General features: G+C 40.9%; 1 protein-coding gene across 2 annotated transcripts in view; it reads right to left on the reverse strand.

Moving 5' to 3' along the window:
- RSPO2 (R-spondin 2) overlaps positions 1-21,161 on the reverse strand; it is a 148,282-nt gene that overhangs the window by 126,195 nt on the left and 926 nt on the right. For both annotated transcript variants that reach the window (XM_070749242.1, XM_070749243.1), the window contains exon 2: positions 20,799-21,151. In XM_070749242.1, the coding sequence (XP_070605343.1) occupies positions 20,799-20,892 (94 nt within the window). In that variant the 5' untranslated portion in view covers positions 20,893-21,151. The remainder of the gene's footprint in view (positions 1-20,798; positions 21,152-21,161) is intronic.

A 21,161-nucleotide genomic window follows, 5' to 3' on the forward strand; every position in this document is an offset into this window, starting at 1 on the left:
CTGAACAATGACGTAAACAGAGAGCCACAATCCAAAAATGAGGTGATTGACTAACTCTTAATATCAAGAAACGTGATGTAGACAGAATTTTGTGTAATCTCCAGAATAGATGGTAGCTCCATGAATGGAAAAAATGACCTATCTTGGTAAACAGATCCATTACCCTCAAATGGCCATGTACCCTTGCACATCTGGAATTTGGTAATAAAATCCAAGGGATCTGTGTCACATAAGCCTGAAAAGAGGGGAGTGGTTAAAGGAAATCAGCCAACTTAGCAATGACAGCCTTGGTCTGATGACAGACGTGACAGAATGACACATAATCTTTGACATCTGCTTTGAACCTTGGCCACCAGAACAGAACAGTCTGAATAAAAGATGCTTTTGAACATTCACTTATATTCAACGGCCACTTGTTTATGTCCTTCATGGATAACGTGGAACCTCCATGCTATCTGTTTGTTGAGCAAGGGGGTTTTCCTCAGAGGCATGAATAAGATTATTATTATTATTATTATTATTATTATTATTATTATTATTATTAATTAGATTTGTATGCCGCCCCTCTCCGCAGACTCAGGGTGGCTCACAGCAGTGATAAAACAATATACAATAACAAATCTAATATTAAGAGCCTAAAATAACAATTTAACATTAAACGCCTAAAAAATCCCAGTATTTAAAAAGCATACACAAAGACATAGCATACATAAAACTACATAGGCAAGGGGAGATGCCTGACGGAAGAGGTGGGTTTTAAGAAGTTTATGAAAGGCAAGGAGTGTGGAGGCAATCCTAATCTCCGGGGGGAGCTGGTTCTAGAGGGTCAGGGCCGCCACAGAGAAGGCTCTTCCCCTGGGTCCCACCAGCCGACATTGTTTAGTCGACGGGACCCGGAGAAGGCCAATTCTGTGGGACCTGACCGGCCGCTAGGATGCATCCATTCCTCAAAAAGTCTTTGTTGGGTTCAACTGTACTGGACAATTTTTGTTCAGTCCCCAAATTTTTGTTCTATGGAAGCCTGTTGAGCTGTTGATTAGACTGCAACAGTAGAAGTTCCTGGAAGAAAGTGATAATCTGGACTTTTTAAAATTGGATTTCAGACTTGGACATAGTAGTACCATTTGTTCTGCTTGCTGCTGACATTTGGTAGATCTGAGATACTATAGCCATCCCACCCCTTAACTAGTTATTGTATGCTAGGATTTTCCAAATTGTTCAATATGAAATAATAATGAGTAAAATTTTATATAATTTCTTTCTTTTAAGTTTATTTATTGGTTTTTACACAAATACAAAAGACTAAAACAAATATTGCTCACATTTGTCATTTACAGATCATAAGCCATTCGTATAGTTTCACAGTGAGCACAATCATTCTTTACTGGCAATTGTGCAAGTCAAAAGTGCAAGAGAGCTAGCTTTGTCCAGTAGTTAAGGCTAAAGAGTAGGAGACTATACATTCTACATAGATCCACTTTAGCTTTGAAAACCAGATCAGTGACATTGGGCCAGTCACTCTTTCTCAGCCCAACTGACTTCAGGTTTGCTGTTGTGGAGACACTTGAAAAAAGAAGGTATGTTGGGTATGTTCATCACCTTCAGTTACTTGTATTTGTATTATTTATATTCTCAGTTGGCAAGAAAGTACCTGATGTTCCTGCAAGATCTGAAAATCTAGAAGAATCTCCAAATTGCTAACCTGCTTTTCTGAGTTAGCATAACCTCGGTACTGTTCTGACTTCAGTTGTAAAAATCAACACAATAACTTAGATTGCTTGGGTTGGATCTCAAACTGTTTTGTTCCATCCATTACAGACTTCAGATATCAGGTTAAATCTTGATTGCTCTGGGGTAGAGATGTATACTGTAACCGAGTATCAACTATATTCAGCCATTATGGTTTGTAAAATAAGACTTCTGGCTTAATATTTTGGTCAATTCCCTGGTTGGATAGATTGACAGTACCTGTTGTTCCTGTAAGATTTGAAAATCCAGAAGAATCTCCAAATTGCAAACCTGTTTTTCTGAGTTAGCATAATTTCAGTACTCTTCTGACTTCAGTTGTAAAGATCACCACATTAACACAAACTATTTTGTTCCATCCAGACTCTAACAGACTTCAGATATCAGGTTAAATCTTTTACTATCAATCTTGATTGCTTGATTGCTTGTATACTGTAACAGTATCAACTATATCCAGCTATTATGGTTTGTAAGACTTCTCGCTTAATATTTTGGTCAATCCCCTGGTTGGAGTTTATTCTATAAATCAAGTGAAACAAACTATGACTCAGTATATATAAAAACAATGTGTAAGAGACATATTATTCCACATGCACTTGATTCAGGATAAATTCCACCAACTAAATGTACAAGATGTATTAAAAGTCATCCAGCTGGCCTTCACTTCTCATCCAAGAAGCTTCTGCAAACTGAAGAAATTTCTTTGATGAGAACAAAACATCTTCAAGCAAAAATGAAGAAATTCCAGTTGCCTTTTTAAAAAGAATAGAATAGAGAACAGAGAATAGGGAATATGGAACAAAGAATACAGAATGGAATGGAATGGAACAGAATGGAATAGAATAGAATTTTATTGGCCAAAAGTGATTGGACACACAAGGAATTTGTCTTGGTGCATATGCATATTTCAATGTATATTTAAAAAAAGATAAGTTTGCCAAGAATCATAAGGTGCAACACTTAATGATAGTCCAAGTAGAAATAAGCAATCAGATCATATTAGGAACCAGTCAATATAAATTGTAAGGATAGACATTCACCTATTGAGAATTTATCATATGTAATGCATGAAATGTTTGAATGGTTGTCATTGTCTTCTAAACACTTTCTTACTTATTTAAAGCATAATCTTTGAACATGCCTAGGTATTAATGCCTAAATAGTAATTAAACATATTTGGTTGGCCTATAAGACCAGACTTGTGGTATAACCTTTTACATTATAATTATAAATCTATTGACACATCACAAAGGAGGCTATACCTCCATATATTACTTAATTTGGCTTTTAGTGACTAGATATGCACTAGTACTTCACTATTATTGGTTTAAACCAGTTTGATGAAGAAGCCACAACAGCAGAGATCTTCAAATTTCTGGACCTTTCGGTCATATCTCTAGACCTAAAATGGACACCTAACATCAACTGGTATTGGCTGCCAATCGGTTTCTGGACTCAATTCAAAGGGTTGGTTATAAAGCCCTACATGGCATCGGGCCAGAATACCTGCGAGACCGTCACATGAATCCCAGCGACCAATCAGGTCCCACAAAGTCGGCCGATCAGGTCCCACAAAGTCGGGGAGAGCCTTCTCTGGGGGGGGGGCAGCCCTCTGGAATCAGCACCACCCAGAGATTTGTACTGCTCCAACCCTCCTCGCCTTCTATAAGAGTCTTAAGGCTCATTTACGCTGCCAGGGTTGGGGCTATTAGATTCTTGCCTCCTGGCCAATGAATGTGTTGAGAGAATGCTGAGCAAATGGAATGACTGTTTTTTATGGGGTTTGGGGTTTTTAGACTTTTAAATTAATTAATTGGATCTAAGATATTGTATATTATTTATTATATGTTGTAAGCCGTCCAACAAACAAACAAACAAACAAATAATCAAAAATGCACAACAAAGAATGTTCTTTCTGCACCAACTCAAGAAGCTCAAAGGAGCTGCTGATACTGTTCTACAGAGGAATTACTGAGTCTGTCATCTGCAAATAATTCCCTCAACACTTTCAAACTATTCACTAAGGCTGCATTACTATTACTATTAGTCTTCTCATCATTCATATCACCATCTCCTCCCACTTATGATTGCATGACTGTAAACTTGTTGCTTGTACCCTTACGATTTATATTGATTCCTAGAATGATTTGATTGTTTATTTATACCCTATGACTATCATTAAGTGTTATACATTATGATTATTGATAAATGTATCATGTCTTTTTATGTACACTGAAAGTATGTTCACCAAAGACAAATTCCTTGTGTATCTAATCACACTTGGCCAATAAAGAATTCTAATTCTAATTCTAAATCCATTGACATATCACAAAGGAGTCTTTACCCCCATACACTACTTAATTTGGCTTTCAGTGACTAGGCATGCAGTAGTACTTAACTGTGATTGGTTTAAACCAGTTTACTGAAGAAGTTACAACAACCTACTTCACATATACAGTGTTCCCTCGATTTCCGCGGGTTCGAACTTCGCGAAAAGTCTATACCACGGTTTTTCAAAAATATTAATTAAAAAATACTTCGCGGGTTTTTTCCCTATACCACGGTTTTTCCCACCCAATGACGTCATATGTCATCGCCAAACTTTCGTCTGCCTTTAATAAATATTTTTTTTAATAAACCTTAATAAATAAACATGGTGAGTAATAATCTAAATGGTTGCTAAGGGAATGGAAAATTGCAATTTGTGGGTCTAAAGTGTTAAGGGAAGGCTTGTGATACTGTTCATAGCCAAAAATAGTGTATTTACTTCCGCATCCCTACTTCGCGGAAATTCAACTTTCACGGGCGGTCTCGGAATGCATCCCCCGCGAAAAGCGAGGGAGCACTGTAATAGCAAACTCAGTTTTCCCAGTTTGAGCAGACTTCTTATATAGGAGTCTCAACTCCCCAACAATAATCATTGAGAAACCCTATGTTAAGATATAAAGCATTATCCATAAACCACAAGAGCTGAGTTTACACTGTCAAAACTAAATAGAAATTAAGCCAGGGTCTTAAAACTATGATTTAGTGAATAAACTGCAATGGGATAATTCCTAGGTAATGCTAAACCGCAGAACATGACTTATGAACTATAACAGTTGAGCTAAGTCAAATTTAAGCATATGTAAATCCATCCAGTATTTCTGGATATATATCTGCAGCTCAAGAGATCACTTTCAATGATAGCTCTTCAAAGAGTAGTTTTCTGCCTCAGCAAGGAACTCATTGCTATCACACCTTTGATATAGCTTATCTATAGATACAGAAACCAAGTCTACTATTGTTTTGATTTCATGTCAAAGGAATATTAAGAAGCAGCAGCAGCTTAAAGCTCTTGAAAGTACCAGTTGAACTGCAGCCAGATGTGTCAATCAGAAGGCTGCAAATTCTCCATGACCACAAAATGATCCAGGCAACCCTTATCCAATAATGCATTAGGAGTTCATAAAGACATTAGTGCATTAACCAATTTGGAAAGCAAGCCCTGAAAAGCGCTATCAAAATAGAGTAGAGTCAGGGGATGGCTTTTCTTCATAATTGGTCTGCTGGCTTTCAACCCACATAGATCTTGAAGTCCTTGCACTAGTTTGGGAGGAAAGAGATACATTTTCTGGCCAACATTCCCACCTGCAACACTAGTAATATTGAACTAAAACACTGGTGTGGTAATGATCTTATACAAGACACCTAAGGAGTGGAGGACAGGGTCTTTGACAACTAATGGAAGTCAAACAAAAATGAAACCTCATGTAAGCACTTAACACAGTCCCCGTGGCCACAAACTTGCTTAGTGAAAAGTAAATCCTATCAGCAAAACTTTCCAAATTTAACTGAAGCTTTTTTCTTGCAGTTTGGCTTCTTTTATTTGATGGTGTGATCAGGTGTTACACTGGGGATAGGAGGAAACATGGATTGGTTCCTGTGAAATTTCTCTTAATCACTCCAGTGTCACCTTCCTTTCCAGATAGAGGGAACTTTACCCTAAAAATGAACTAAAGCTACTGTAATTCTCAATATATGACCATAGTGCTGAAAAAAGCAACTTATCATGGTACCTAACACATTTGAGCAGTGGGAATGACCCACAGGCAGATCATCACAATTCAGCTCCCTCCAGAGATTTGCACTGCCCCCACCCTCCTCGCCTTTCGCAAGTCTCAAGACTCATTTATGTCACCAGGCATGGGGCAATTAGATCAAGCCCCCTGTCCCCCATTTACAAGATGTAATGTGTGGTTGTGAATGAATTGGCTGATTCATTTTAATATATATGGGATTTTAGTAGTAATTTTTAATTAATTAGATTTGTTGTTGTGTTGTTTTTTGCATCTTATAAGCAGCCCAGAGTTTTCGGAGAAGGGTGGCATACGAATCAAAATGATGATGATGATGATGATGATGATAATAATAATAATAATAATAATAATAATAATAATAATAATAATAATAATAAAAATCAAGGATTATCTGAAGGCAAATCATAGTCTCAAAGGGTTGGAAATGACCTTGAAGAACTTGTAGTTCAATGCATTGCCCAGGTCAGGAATCCTCCGGCCATCCCAGTCAAATGGCTGTCCAGTGTTTGTTTGAAAACCTCTAGTGACTGCTTAAAAGGTCTAGAAATCCCTCATTAAAATTTTGAATCTCCCTCTATAAAACTTACCAATCCCTTTATAAAACACAAACACATTTCTATTACTAAAGGTGGTTGGGGAGACTATTTCTATTTTAATTGTTTTATTGTTTTTAACTATAAATAGTTCAAAAGACCCATCAGAAAGGCATAACAAAAGCAAGCAAGGATGAAAGCTGTCCCTTGGTGGAAGAGATTCTCGCTTCTCAATCAAAACAGGCAGAATGCCTCCTCCTCATTAAAATTGCATTGGACTCCATCAAGAAGGCAGTAACTTAGTCCAATTTTGGCAAGAGACATTCAAAGAAACTGGGCCTCTTAAGAGCATCAGTTATGCTTTGCTTGTTCACTCTAAATAGTCTGATGTTGTTGCAATTGTGTTTAACAAAAAAAATTGTGTTAGATTGTAATGTTGGCAAGTGGGGTAAATGGAGCATTGGAATAGATTAGCAGTAAAGATCACAATGCTTAAAAAGCATGCAGACAAATCTGGAGGGCCAGGAATCAGAGTCATCGGTACTTCTGTGCTATATACTGTATTCATCTAATATCTGGTCATTATACACATATGAACACAGGAATAATCTTTATTAAGGCTTGCAGGTAAGTAAGCATGGAATAGCATCTATAATTAATGTGGCCGTTTTTTCCATCTCTACAAGCCAAACAGACTAGTCAAAATTCACTTCCAGCACCAAAATGTCTCCCTCCACACTCCTTGTATTCCACTTTGTATTTTAAAAGCCAAACCACAGAGCTCTTGCGTTGACACATTAAATGAGTGTGGCTTCTAATTGCCACACAATATTTTTTTAACAGAAAAACCAATTTCAGTGCAGTAAGGATGCCAAACTTATTTGTCAGTTTTGAAGGATTCAGCAAAACCCTAGAAGTTTTGTTCCACAGTCGTTGCGTGCAGCTGGCCATGACACCATCTTCTGTGTACTATTCTCTTCTTATTTTATTTTTTCCCTTGCTGGAAACAGGTTATTTAATCACCAGCACGCTATAAAGCTAATTTTATGGGCAGGGGGGAATTGCCCAGCCTGCTTCAGTGGTACGGAGATTGATATATACGTAAAACCTCCAGAGAAATCAAGAAATGTTAGTTAAAAGAAACTCCATACATGATCCAAAATCCATAGAGCCAAAACTTACATTAGGGCCAATTGACATTTTACAAAATAGCTGAAACTTTTCAGTTTCCAAAAATCTTTCAACAGGCAAGATGGTGAGAAAAAATTGGAGCACATTTTACCAATCAGCCACTTTCTCCCCCTTTCTTCCTCCCCAACCCTTTATTTTTCCTGGCTTCTAACCACCAAGACTGAAGAAGAGTCCTTCGACATGGCAAAAGCTTCCAACCGTTTTTAAAAACTGAAGTTAGCCCTGTAATTGTATTCTTTCTATGTTTAAATGTCTTTATTTATTTAAGAAAAATTACCGTATTTTTTCGGAGTGTAAGACGCACTTTAGTTTTTGGGGAGGAAAATAGGGAAAAGAATCTGCTTACCAGGTGTTCATCTGGCTAGCGTCCTTAGTCTGGTCAGCTTCAGCACATTATTTTATCCCCTGGTTAAGGGCTTTAAAAAATTATTCTGAGAGAGTAACAGTGAAAGAGCTTGCAAGGCAGTAAGAGCTGTGAACATCATTAGCACCTGGAAAGAACCAGTCTGAGCAAGTGGAGCAATGGAAAAAAACCCTGCAAAGTCTTAGGGCTAGGAAAACATTCTTCTTTGCAGAAAGTAACAATGAAAGAGCTTGCAAGCTGGTAAGAGCTGGGAACATTGTTAGCACCTGGTTAGGGCTAGAAAGAAACTTACTCAGAGCAAGTTAGAACAATGAAAAAAAACCTACAAAGACATGGTTTGAAAAACATTTGCAGAGAGTAACAATGAAAGAGCCTGCAAGGTAAGAGTTGGGAAGATTGTTAGCAGCTAGTTAGGGCTTGGGGGGTGGGCTACAGTCAGAGTATAAGACACACCCAAATTATCAGCCTCTTTTAGAGGGGGAAAAGCTGTGTCTTATACTCCGAGAAATACAGTATATGACACCAATTTTGTTCTCAGTGAATCTGGACATAAAAACCTAATGCAAAAACAATTTTTAAAAATGGCGACAACAATGAAATGAGCCACTTGATGGGTTCCATTCTACTCTGGAGTCCCCAGGCCTCTTCATAAAACCGTATCTTCAGGATCTTGAGAAAGAATATCAAAGTGAGGGACAATCTTCTCTCAATAAGGATGATGTTCCACAGGAAAGGAAGGGCTTTCTTTTTTTGATTCCTCTAGACCAATGGTAGGTTGCTCCCAATTCAGCCCTTTAATTCTTTTATTTATATAATTCTGCTTTCTGGTGATGATTGCTACTCTGCCACTGGCAAGATACGTCCTACAATGGCCACGCCCATGACTGGTTTAGCATGACTGGTTTAGCATGACTGGCCCCGAGTCTACGGAGAGGGTGGCATACAAATCTAATAAATAAATAAATAAATAAATGAATGAATGAATGAATAAATAAATAAATAAATAAATAATAAAATTTTAAAAATCATGGTAAGTCACATGATGCCACCCCTCCTCTAGATCAGTGATTTTCAACCTTTTTTGAGCCGCGGCACATTTTTTACATTTACAAAATCCTGGGGCACACCACCAACCAAAATGACACAAATTTAATAAATAAATAAATACATACATACATACATACATACATACATACATACATACATAACCCCTTCATATATACAATCCTATGTAACATCCCCTTATAAATACAGTCAATCATCAATCATCCCTCTTCAAATTTATACCACTGTCTCATTTCTGGGTACTTCTCCTGTCTTTCCCCCTTTTCTCTCTCATGTTTCTCATTTCTCTCTCTTCTTCCCTTTTCCCCTCATTCCTTCTCCTTCTCCCTCTCACTTCTCCTCTTTTTCCATCCCTGTCTCTCTCCCCCCTTTATGCATGTGTGTGTATACACACTCGAACAATTTCCAAAACCAGTTGAGGGCTGGGTTTTTTTCCTCTTTTATTCTTTTCAAAAACAGGTGTGGGCTGGGGGGGATTTCTTATTATTTGGGTGCTTTTTACAATATGCTTCAAGATCACCCACCCTCTCTCTTTTGTTTCTCTCTCCTCTCATTCTCTGCCTCAATCATTTTCTCATTTCTCCTTTTTTTCTCCCCTTTTTGTTCTCATTTCTCTCTCTCCTTTCCTCTCCCTGTCTCTCTTGCTATCTCTCTTTTTCTCTCTAGGAAACAGCCCCTTTACTGACAGCCCGGGAAGGGAGAGGGGTGGGCATTCCCATAGCACTCGGAGTGGCTAGCGGACGGATCGCCAGCGCCGCTGCAGCCACCAGGAGGAAACGGGGGAGCTGCCTTTCTGTTGTCCTTCTGATGCTGCTGACGTGGTGCCAGGGACAAAACGCCCACCCAATCCTGGGGGAAAAGACGGACTGATTGGGATGGGAATTAGCATCTCTCCAGCCGCATTACGTAGGCAAGGCAAGGCACAAACTCGCCGGACGCGGAGCCCCAAAAAAAGCGCCTCAGGAAGGCAGAAGCGAAGCGCCCCCACCGCCCGCTCGCTTTCCAACGCTGCGCCTGTTGCGCCGGGCTCTTTGCCTGAATTTGCCTCCTTTCTGAGGCTCAAGCGAGCCTCCTTCGCCGGCAGCCGGGGGGGCGGAGCCCAAAAAAAGCGCCTCAGGAAGGCTCTTTGCCTGAATCCGCCTCCTTTCTGAGGCTCGAGCGAGACTCCTTCGCCGGCAGCCGGCTTCTGCAAGTGGGAGCTCCAGGGCTGAAGCCTCAGCCCTGGAGCTCCCACTTGCAGGAGCCATCTCGCGGCACACCTGACCATGTCTCACGGCACACTAGTGTGCCGCGGCACACTGGTTGGGAAACACTGCTCTAGATGAACCTCCTTAGGAGAGGGACCATATAACATTCTCTGCCTGTCTTTGTTTGTTGCATCTCCACTTTCCTCTAGGAGCCAGGTAGTGACATATTTGTCCCTACAACGAGTCTGTGAATTGTGTGCTGGGTTAAAAGAGTAGATGTGGCCTGAATTTACTCTATTCAAGCAACACCTGAATTCCATACCTGAAGATCTCTACAATTCTAGTCCATGTCTTAACAAACTAGAACTGTACATCGTCCAAAACCTGAGCTGATGATGATTCTATAAATAGTGTAATATGTAAAAGTTCTAGGAAGTCCCATATTTTGCTAATTCCTCATTTCAACCACCTATTCGTGAAGTTGCAGATTTACTTTCACTAAAAATACTAACAAAAACAAATGGCAAGTGAATAGAGAACAATGGATAGTTCCATCAACGTTTGACCGATTTACAGAACACTATCCTAATGTATGGGAAAAGAGCCTTACCTTTTTAAAAAAAATAAATAAATAAAAGGTGCTTTTCAAAGGACAGAACACTTAACCTTTTGTTCTCATGCTGTTTTTCTACAAATTAAAAATATGTTTGAAATCCTGTTCTGAAGGAAAACTATGAAGGGATCAGCAAGTTTTAAAATTGCAGTGAGAAAGTAGTGCTTTCCCCATTTAAGGTTTTCCTATCATAAATTTCACTTTCCCAAAATAACTTTCTTCTACTCAGACTTGAACTAGGAATCTTTGGCTGTGATGCAGCCAAGCATAAAAAACATAACATGTATGTGAATCCTCCACATAACTACCATATTTTTCGGAGTATAAGATGCACCTTTTTGTCCCCCAGAAAAGGGTGGAAATGTTGGTGCATGTTATATACCGAATACAGTCATTTTTTTGCCTCCCGAAGCTCCGCCCCTGCATTCCATTTTTGCAAAACAAAATGGGCCATTTTTCGCAAAAATAGGGTGCGCAGAGGGTTTAGGAAGCCTGCAGGGCACTCCTAGGGCCGGGGGAAGGCCAGAACACTCACATTTTTGCAGGAAAGGGGCCATTTTTTGCAAAAATGGGGGCATTTTTCTCCCACCCCCTAGGAAACTAGGTACGCTTCCCAAGCCTTCTGTATGCCCCATTTTTAAAAAGAAAAATGGACCGTTTTTTCACAAAAACGGTGGTGTTTTTGCCTTCTAATTACACCATCTAGCATGACTAGAAGTCCACTGGTCTTCAAGCTGTCAAGTTTGAGCTTTAGAAAAAGTGTACTAGTTGTAAAAAATGTACCTGTGATTGTAAAAAGTATTCTGCTACACTGGCATTTTATTAAATAATATATTACTAAACCATTTCGTTCAGAATACTTTTTTCCTTCTTTTCCTCCTCTAAAATCTTATACTCTGGTGCGTCTTATACTCTGAAAAACACAGTATATATTTACATATTGTACAAGTTCAATAAAGCCCTCCAATATACACCTGAGAGCACAAAAAAAAAGGATTGTTTGCAGAAGCCACCATTAACAATTCAGAATAATATTTTAAAAAACACTTGCATTGCGCATACAGTTCAATGTTCCAGTTCATTCAAATTCCAACATTTTGTGTCTTTAAATAAACAGATATTTTTAAAAAGCCTTACCAAAAAAAAAATGATATACTTGTCCTTTTGAATTGGCTGAGGCATCTTCAAGGAGCTACTCTATGCCAGAAAGGCTATTTCATTTAGAAAACGTCATTATGGACTATCTGAATATCTGCATAAGGCCCAGGGTATGCCAGGGTAGATCTAATTCCAAGTATGTACTAAACACACCCTTCTTTGCAGATGGGGCATCTGTGTGTATGCATGTACATTTAAAGCATCTTTTTTTCACTGGAACTTTACTCCTTCATTTTAGCATTTGCATACAATTCCAGTTATATTCTCAAATTAGCCCCAAACATCCCCAACAATGAGCCGGGATGGTGCAGCAGGTAGAGTACTGTACTGCAGGCTACTGAAGCTGACTGTAGATCTGCAGGTCAGCGGTTCAAATCTCATCACCGGCTCAAGGTTGACTCAGCCTTCCATCCTTCCGAGGTGGGTAAAATGAGGACACGGATAGCGGGGGCAATATGCTGGCTCTGTTAAAAAGTGCTATTGCTAACATGTTGTAAGCCGCCCTGAGTCTAAGGAGAAGGGCGGCATAAAATTTAAATAAATAAAATAAAAAATAAAATAAAAAAAATGTCTTTAAATTAGCTAAATGCATCACATGTTAACATAATTCAATGTAAGAAATGCCCAGATTGACACTATAAAGAGACACCAGATAAGTCAATTGTCAACACCAATTCTATTTGGCCAACAGCTAAACATCCAACAAGGAGCTAAGTTGGACACAACTGCTTTTAGACTAGCTTTTCATCCCAGAAGCACAACTGCTCATCTTGATCAATCGGGAACATGGCATCAATTAAAACCAGCTTATGGATATATTTTTTTCCAAGTGAGATGGGAGGAAGGAGGGGGATAATTTGCACAACATGGGTTGTTGTTCATTTCTGTTTTCTTGAAACACAGTTCTTAAAACTGCTTGTAAAATGCTGATTTTTTTACTACTCCCCCTTACTGCCTTGGCTGAGGTCTACAACACTTCCACATACAGTAGTTCCAAGATACAGCATATGGATTTCTTTTTAAGAACGGCTCATTTAAAAAAAATGTATAATTGCTGTGCAATAAAATAAAATATTGAACAACTTTAGTTTGGAATTGAGATTGGGGAGATGAAAAGAAAGGGGGGGAAACCTACATAATTTACATCTCATTGGCTATGCTAGAGATAATGAAAGTCACTCTCCAATAAACCTTGAGGACATCAAATTTGGGATATTTGTGTTAAGATAAAACAGCAACCTAGTTTGAAAATTGTACTGTCCGGCTTTGAAAATACCCTAACAAAGAAAAATATTGTGGACTATTTGTCCACTACTGTATATATTCATCAAAATTCCTTTATGAAGTAAAAAGTTGAATATATAATCTCTACAAACTTTTCCCAAGATCAACTGAAATAAAAAAGTAGAGCAACATTATGATCCACACAGAATTCCAGTCCTAATGTTCAGCCAGTTCCACCAGCTGCAGTGTTTCGTTGACATATCAATGGCATTGTGCCTTGAGATTAGCTTGCTTCTATGAATATCTGTTTTAAACCAAACTCTTAACTCATCCCACTGTTGAGTAATGTAGTTCTAGCAAAACAGCGTTTAAGTCATCTTATGTCATTTCTATGTCCCAGTATACTGCTAAGGAAGATTTATTTTGAACAAATGCAAGCACTGTTCAAGCCATCTAAATAGAAGGAGTAACAACACAGTCTCATTACAACTTCACATTTAAGGTCCCAGAAACTAATCAGACACATTTTTCTACTTCTACTAATGTAGCATCCAATAGTCAAGAATAGCTTGAACTAAGATCATGAACTCCACTTCCTGGCTGTCTTTACTAGGAGCTTCATCTAAACTAGCCGATGGCTTTGTAACCATGATAGCTACAAAACAATTGATTCCATGCTCAAAACTTGGCAGAGAGCAACTGAATTAATAAACAATTGACCATGGTTTAAAACAGGCTTTCATGGCATCTGCCCTCAAATTTTATCAAAGTCCAAAAAAATGTCATTACATCAAAGATCTTATCAATCCATCACATTACTTCACATGAAACTTCAGATCATGCAGAATGCCGCTGCGAGAGCAGTCATGGGCTTACATAGGTATGCCCATGTTTCACCATCACTCCGCAGTCTGCATTGGCTGCCGATCAATTTCCGGTCACAATTCAAAGTGTTGGTTATGACCTTTAAAGCCCTTCATGGCACTGGACCAGAATATCTCCGAGACCGCCTCCTGCCGCACGAATCCCAGCAACCGATTAGGTCCCACAGAGTGGGCCTTCTCCGGGTGCCGTCAACTAAACAATGTCGGTTGGCGGGCCCCAGGGGAAGAGCCTTCTCTGTGGCAGCACCGGCTCTCTGGAACCAACTCCCCCCAGAGATTAGAACTGCCCCTACTCTTCCTGCCTTCCGTAAACTCCTTAAAACCCACCTTTGCAGTCAGGCATGGGGGAATTGAAACACCTCCCCCGGGCATGTTCAATTTATACATGGTATGCTTGTGTGTGTGTCTGTTAGTATATGGGGTTCTTTTAAATCTTTAAATATTTTAAAGTTATTTGGATTATTTATGATTTGTTCTATCTTGTTGTGAGCCGCTCTGAGTCTTCGGAGAGGGGCGGCATACAAATCTAAATAATAAATAAATAAATAAATAAATTATTGGGCTCAAAATTAATCAATGAGAATGAGCGAATGGCCTTCAATTTATTTATTATATATTGTTGTAAAAGCAAGGTTCATACCATTTTTTTTTTGAAGTTTTAGAAGAAAATAATTTAGCAACCATTTGGCCTCATTTTTACATGAGATGTTAGTCCAAGAAGCCTTGGAATACATTATTTCCATTTCCAGTGACACAGAAAATGAAACCGTCAAATGCCAGCTGAGGTTAAAGTTTTGTGTATGAGTGTTATGTCCTCTAGAATATTGCAAAGGAACAAATTTATCTTCTTCAGTCTTCTTCAGAGAGGACCATTCAAACAGTCTAATATCAACAACAACAAATAATCTCAGCAATTGGTTAACTCATAGAAAGGGCTGCGACATCAAGGCTTTGTCATCTTAGAAATAAACCCGATAATCTTGGATGTGTTTAAGCAGAAATAAGTCTACTGAATTTTCTGAAACTTGATTCCGCAAAAAATATAAATGCAGCAAACTCCTGTTTCTGATGTATTTCAAGTATAGAGTACTTTCAGTTCCTTCTGCTGAGTCAATCTGAAAATTATGGGGTTAGAATTCCAATGTAGCAGCTATCTTAAGGGAAAAAATGCAAGACATTGCAGCCTATATGACCATTACTGCAGATCTTCAAAGGCAACTGATAAATAACCCACATGAACATCCTGGGACATACAGAAAGACTTTGTTAAACATCCATCATATCCCATCATAAAGTAGCCTGCACTATTCTGAATACTGTGAATGATTTAAAGCAGAGGTCCCCAACCGCCGGTCCGCGGACCGGGACCGGGCCGTTGGGGCTTTTCAGCCGGTCTGCGGCGCCAGGGCCCCCTCGGCCTTTCCGCACCACCAGCGGCGCTCCCCCCGCCAGCCAGCCAAGCCCCGCGCCCGCCGGAACCGGCTCCTCGCTCTCCCCCCACCGCCCGCCGCGTTTGCAGGAGGTGGGGAGGGTTGGGCGGCCCGCCAAGGCCAGGAGGGACGCCGCTGCCCCCCCTCCCTCTCTCCGCCCGCCGCTGCGCCTCCTTGACGCCGAGAGGAAATGCCGGCAAAGGCTTTCCTCAGCGGAGGCCGGCGAAAGTGATATTGAATGTAGGGGGAGAACGGGCGGTTGCGCGCGCTCCCTATCTCCCTGCTAGCCCACTCGGAATATTCAAAATAAGAAAAACCTTTGCCGGCGAAGGCTTTTCTTATTTTGAATATTCCGAGTGGGCTAGCAGGGAGATAGGGAGCGCGTGCAACCGCCCGTTCTCCCCCGACATTCAATATCACCTTCGCCGGCCCCGCCTCTCCTGCAAACCCCCTTGCTGAGAGCCCGGGGCGAAAGTGCTCTCGCAAAGGTGAGGCGGGCAGGGCGTGCGCGCGTCACCGCTGAGAAGAACGGAGAGAGAACGAGAGTGAGTGAGAGCAACAGACAGCAAGATAGAGAGAAAGTGAGAAAGAGAGAGTGAGAAAGGGGGGAGAGAAAGAGATAGCAAGAGAGAGAACAAGAGAGAGAAAGAGCGTGAGAAAGAAAACAAGAAAGAGTGAGAGAGAGAGAAAGCAAAAGAGACAGAAAGAAAACAAGAGAGAGAAAGTGAGAAGAAGAGAGAGAAAGAGGGGGAGAGAGAGAGAAAGAGAGAGGGGGAGAGAGAGAAAGAGAGGGAGAGGGAGAAAGAGAGAGGGAGAGGGGGGAGAGATAGCAAGAGAGGGAGAGAGGGAAAGGGGGAGAGAGGGTGGAGAGAAAGAGAGAGGGAGAGAGAGAGGAGATAAAGGAAGAGGAGAGAGAGAAAGGAAGAGAAAGAAAGAAAGAAAGAAAGAGGGATAGAAAGAGAGAGTGAGTGAGAGATGCTCAGTGAGCCTTTCTTTGAAGTTGCCTTTCTTTCTTTCTTTCTCTTTCTCTTTCTTGCTTTCTTTCTTGCTCTTTTTCTTTCTCTCTTTTACCTTCCCTTCCTCTATTTCTTCTTTTCTTTCTCCTTCCTACCTTCTTCCCTTACTATCCCCTTTCATAAGTTTCCTTGCTTCCTTCCTCTGTTCCTGTCCCTTCCCCCTTTCTTTCTTTCTTTCTTTCTTTCTTTCTTTCTTTCCTTCCTTTCCTCCCTCCATTTCTTGCTTTCCTTTTCCTTCCTCCCTTCTTTCCTCCCTCATTCCCTTCTTTCACTCCTTCCTCTCTTACTCTCCCCTTTCACACCTTTCCTTGCTTCCTTTGCACCCTTCTTTTGTTCCTGTCCCTTCCCTCTTTCCTTCCTTCCTTCCCACCCTCCGTCCATTCATTCACCCATTCCTCTCTTGATCGCCCCTTTTACGGCGCCGCTGACAGCTAGCTCCCCCCCCCCACCGGGCCATGGAAAACTGGTCTAGCTTAAAGCCGGTCCCTGGTGCAAAAAAGGTTGGGGACCTCTGATTTAAAGGACACAGCAAGCTTTAAGAAATTCACACTTTCTGTTTCACGTTTTGCAATGTATCCACTGAGACTTCCTTCTTGTGAAAAAATATAGATTTCCTACTCTAAGAGAAGCTAACACATCTGTCCATGAAGAAACCTAAACCCGTAAGCAATTCAACACGTGCTTTCCTCAACTAAGCCGCACCAGTTCCAAGTCTAAAAAGCAAGAAACAAAAGCAACATTTAGTTAAAGATATTTTGCCGTGATATACTACAATCTGCCTTTTTTTCTAAAAATAGATAAACAAATGAAAGCCCTCCCTCGTCATGAAAATAAATGTCTGGGCTTTTCAAACCAATGTTTTAGATATTTGAGAACTCTTTTCCAAGAGGTCTTGCTGGCGTGTTTGAGTCTATCAGGTACGCATTACTTGGTAGATGGGGCTACTGCAGCTTCCCTGTTGCACATCAAAGTCTCCCTGCCTGTTTATATATCTTCTCCCCCACTCCCCAAGCCCCCAGGAGTTGAACTGCAAGAACTGACAGGGCATCAGTGAGACTACACAACAGGCTATTCACACATGCGCTTGGAACAACTTATAATTCACTCAGTACAAAAACACTACCTATTCCACAAAAATGTCCCCAACACTCTTTTAGAATGAAATAGAAAGGGGAGGTGATTTTTTTTTTCTGCAGTGGTTTAATGCCATTGCTGTTTTTTAACATCCACTTGCACATGGTCATCTATACACATACAAAACTACTTCCAGACAACTAGAAGCATAGAAACATAGAAGATTGACGGCAGAAAAAGACCTTATGGTCCATCTAGATTGCCCTTATATTATTTCCTGTATTTTATCTTGGAATGGATATATGTTTATCCCAAGCATGTTTAAATTCAGTTACTGTGCATTTACCAACCACGTCTGCTGGAAGTTTGTTCCAAGCATCTACTACTCTTTCAGTAAAATAATATTTTCTCACGTTACTTCTAATCTTTCTCCCAACTAACCTCAGATTGTGCCCCCTTGTTCTTGTGTTCACTTTCCTATTAAAAACACTTCCCTCCTGAACCTTATTTAATGCTTTAACATATTTAAATGTTTCGATCATGTCCCCCCCCTTTCCCTTCTGTCTTCCAGACTATACAGATTGAGTTCATTAAGTCTTTCCTGATACCTTTTATGCTTAAGACCTTCCACCATTCTTGTAGTCCATCTTTGGACCTGTTCAATTTGATCAATATCTTTTTGTAGGTGATGTCTCCAGAACTAAACACTGTATTCCAAATGGGGTCTCACTAGCGTTCTATACAGCGGGATCACAATCTCCCTCTTCCTGCTTGTTATACCTCTAGCTATGCAGCCAAGCATTCTACTTGCTTTCCCTACCCCCTGAACACACTGTTCACCCTGCACGGATGAAGTTGAAAAGAACCATGACGGTGAAGTTGCCTGTCACTTTTATTGTCTGCTGTGACATAAAGGACTTATTTGAATTATTGGTAGTTATTGCGTTCACTCCAGTTAGTTTAGTAAAACAAGCCTAATAGTTTGGGGAAGTGGGTCAAACCCTATGATGCAATATAAGGAGGTAGGAAATGATAAAGTAATAAACTTCTGGCTAATCAATCCTGAAGGAAAAGTGACATAATGGATAGCAAAGCACAGCAATTAAAAAAACAGCCACCAGCAGAACAGAACAGTGAATACACATTCAACCTGGGCTTAGCAAATGAAGAAGTTATTAGATACTAGTTTACAGCTAGGATCAATAGTACATTTTGTATCCAACAAGCTGGCTAGTTTGACTGTAGTCTTCAAAGTACAATACGAAATTGTACATACAATGGAGAAGAAAAGCGGAAAAATCTACACATGTCACATTCAGTTGCAACATCTGTAGTAGGCAACAGCCAGTGGTTCTATCACCCACAGGGGATTTGCTTTCTCTCTTTGTTCAGGATTTTGACTCTCGAGTCAAATATTAATTTGACCATCTTCTGCCTTCACAACCCAGAAGGAAACTATAAATAGGAGCTTTTTTAAAAAAAGATCCCAGGTCTGCTTTTAATAACACAATTAAGATAAAATGATGCCCAGTACTGCAAATGCACTCTCAAAATATCACAAATTAGCTCTTCCTGGAGAAAATACCCTGTAATTGTGTTTTCATAACTGAAGCCTAGCTGTCTTATAGGTGTACACAGACATAGAACATTTTACATTTTAATCCAGGATTCTCACCGACTTTCTCCTTTATCAGATCTCCCAACAGAAAGTGGGAATAGACAACTAAGTGCAGATTGGGCAACATCATTATCAGCAATGAGTTCCATTGCCTCTGTGAAGGATCTGTATTTCATGGTCAACAGAAAGTGGGAATAGACAACTAAGTGCAGGTTGGGCAACATCATTATCAGCAATGAGTTCCATTGCCTCTGTGAAGGATCTGTATTTCATGGTCATGCAAATGCTATGAAAATTTACTTGGAATCCTCATCACCCCATAATTCCTCCCACAGTCCCACCAGCCTCAGAGATTATTCTACATTTTCTGCTTTGCAACACACATCAAAAGGATCAAGAAGCATCACAGGGAAATGGGACGGGGGAACGGCCATATGCAGAGGTTGATGATTCTATTGCAACCATACACTAAGCACTGATGATGTTACCTAGTTCAGGTAATAATGATATGTCTGCAAGAAAACATCTAAGCTCAAAGAACATCTTGGCTTCAATTGTAAGCTACAAATATTGTCCTTTATTGGAATACATCTCCATTTTTGGGGGGAGGGAGGGTGGGAGAGAGAGAGAGAGAGAGAACACAAAGCTATAAAAGCTCTATGGCACCTGCTTGGCTATTTGCTTGGCACATATTCTCTAGTAGCATTTGCTTCATTTGTACAGGAGCAAATTGTGTATACCGCAGCCTGAGCCAGAGATTAGGGCTGCAGTATTGAAATCAGATGGACCAAAAGCAATTAAGGACATTCGGAGAATACATTTTCTCAACATACGGGGTGGTTGTTAACTTTCGCCGGGTGCATACAGCGTCATCTGTATCTTTTCGTAGCTGAGCCACACACAGTCTTGAAACAACATTAATAGTAGCCGAGCAGAATGCGCTGCAAAAACTCTACCTTTCCTCACTTTTTCTGGTGGAAGCTTTCAAATGGGGGGGGGAGGTTGCCTTCCCCATGAAAGAGGAAAACAGAACTTTCAGGTGCCTTGCCCACCTCCCACCTAGACCACCCCAATTTTAAATCACATCAAAGCTTAAGAAGAGTCCACCTATTCCACTTGAAAGGATTCCCGCAAGGGAAGGGAAGGAAAAGCAGAAGAAAAGGAAGGGAAGGGAAGAGAAAGGGAAAGGAAGGGAAAGGAGGGGAAAGGAAAGGAAAGGAAAAGAAAGGAGAGAAAGGGAAAGGGAGGGGAGGGAAAGAAAAGGAAGGGAAAGGAAAGAAAAGGAAGGGAAGGGAAGGAAGGGAGGAAGGAAGGGAAGGGAAGGGAAGGGAAGGGAAAGGGAATGAGGAAGGGAAGGGGAGGGAAAGGAAAGGAAGGAAAAGGAAAGGAAAAGAAATGAAGGGAAGGGAAAGGAAAGGAAGGGAAGGGAAAGGAGGGGAAAAGAAGGGAAGGGAAGGGAGGAAGGGAAGGGAAGGGAAGGGAAGAGAAAGAGGAAGGGGAAGAAGGGAAGGGAGGAAGGAAGGAAAGGGAAAGGGGGAGGAAGGAAGGAAGGAAGGAAGAGAAGGCCCATTGAGAAAAGGCGGCGAACGACAGAGATGGAGGAAGAGGCAGCTCACCTCTCTTGCCGCGTCTCAACCGGCCGCCTTGACAGTGACTGTAATCCATACAGTTCAGGACGATCAAAGCAAAGGAAAAGAGGCGAAACCGCATCCTTCGATCTCCGGGAACTGGGGATTTAACCAGGCAGAGGGGTGGGAAAGGTTCGGCCGCCGATTAGCGGCGCTGGGGAGTCGCGGGCCGCCCTCCTTCCCTCAGGGCGGCGAGGTGACAGGAGGGGGGAAAAAGGTTGGACGGCGCCCTCCGGGCAGAAGCGACGCCTTCCTCCGGGAGCCGCTCAACCTCGCCCGCCGGCCGTGCAGCTGCTTCTTCGCCGAGCGCGGCGGGCTACACCGAGCATCGCTGAGGCGATCTGGAAGGTT

Source organism: Erythrolamprus reginae, chromosome 3 (assembly GCF_031021105.1).
Source record: "Erythrolamprus reginae isolate rEryReg1 chromosome 3, rEryReg1.hap1, whole genome shotgun sequence".
NCBI lineage: Eukaryota > Metazoa > Chordata > Lepidosauria > Squamata > Dipsadidae > Erythrolamprus > Erythrolamprus reginae.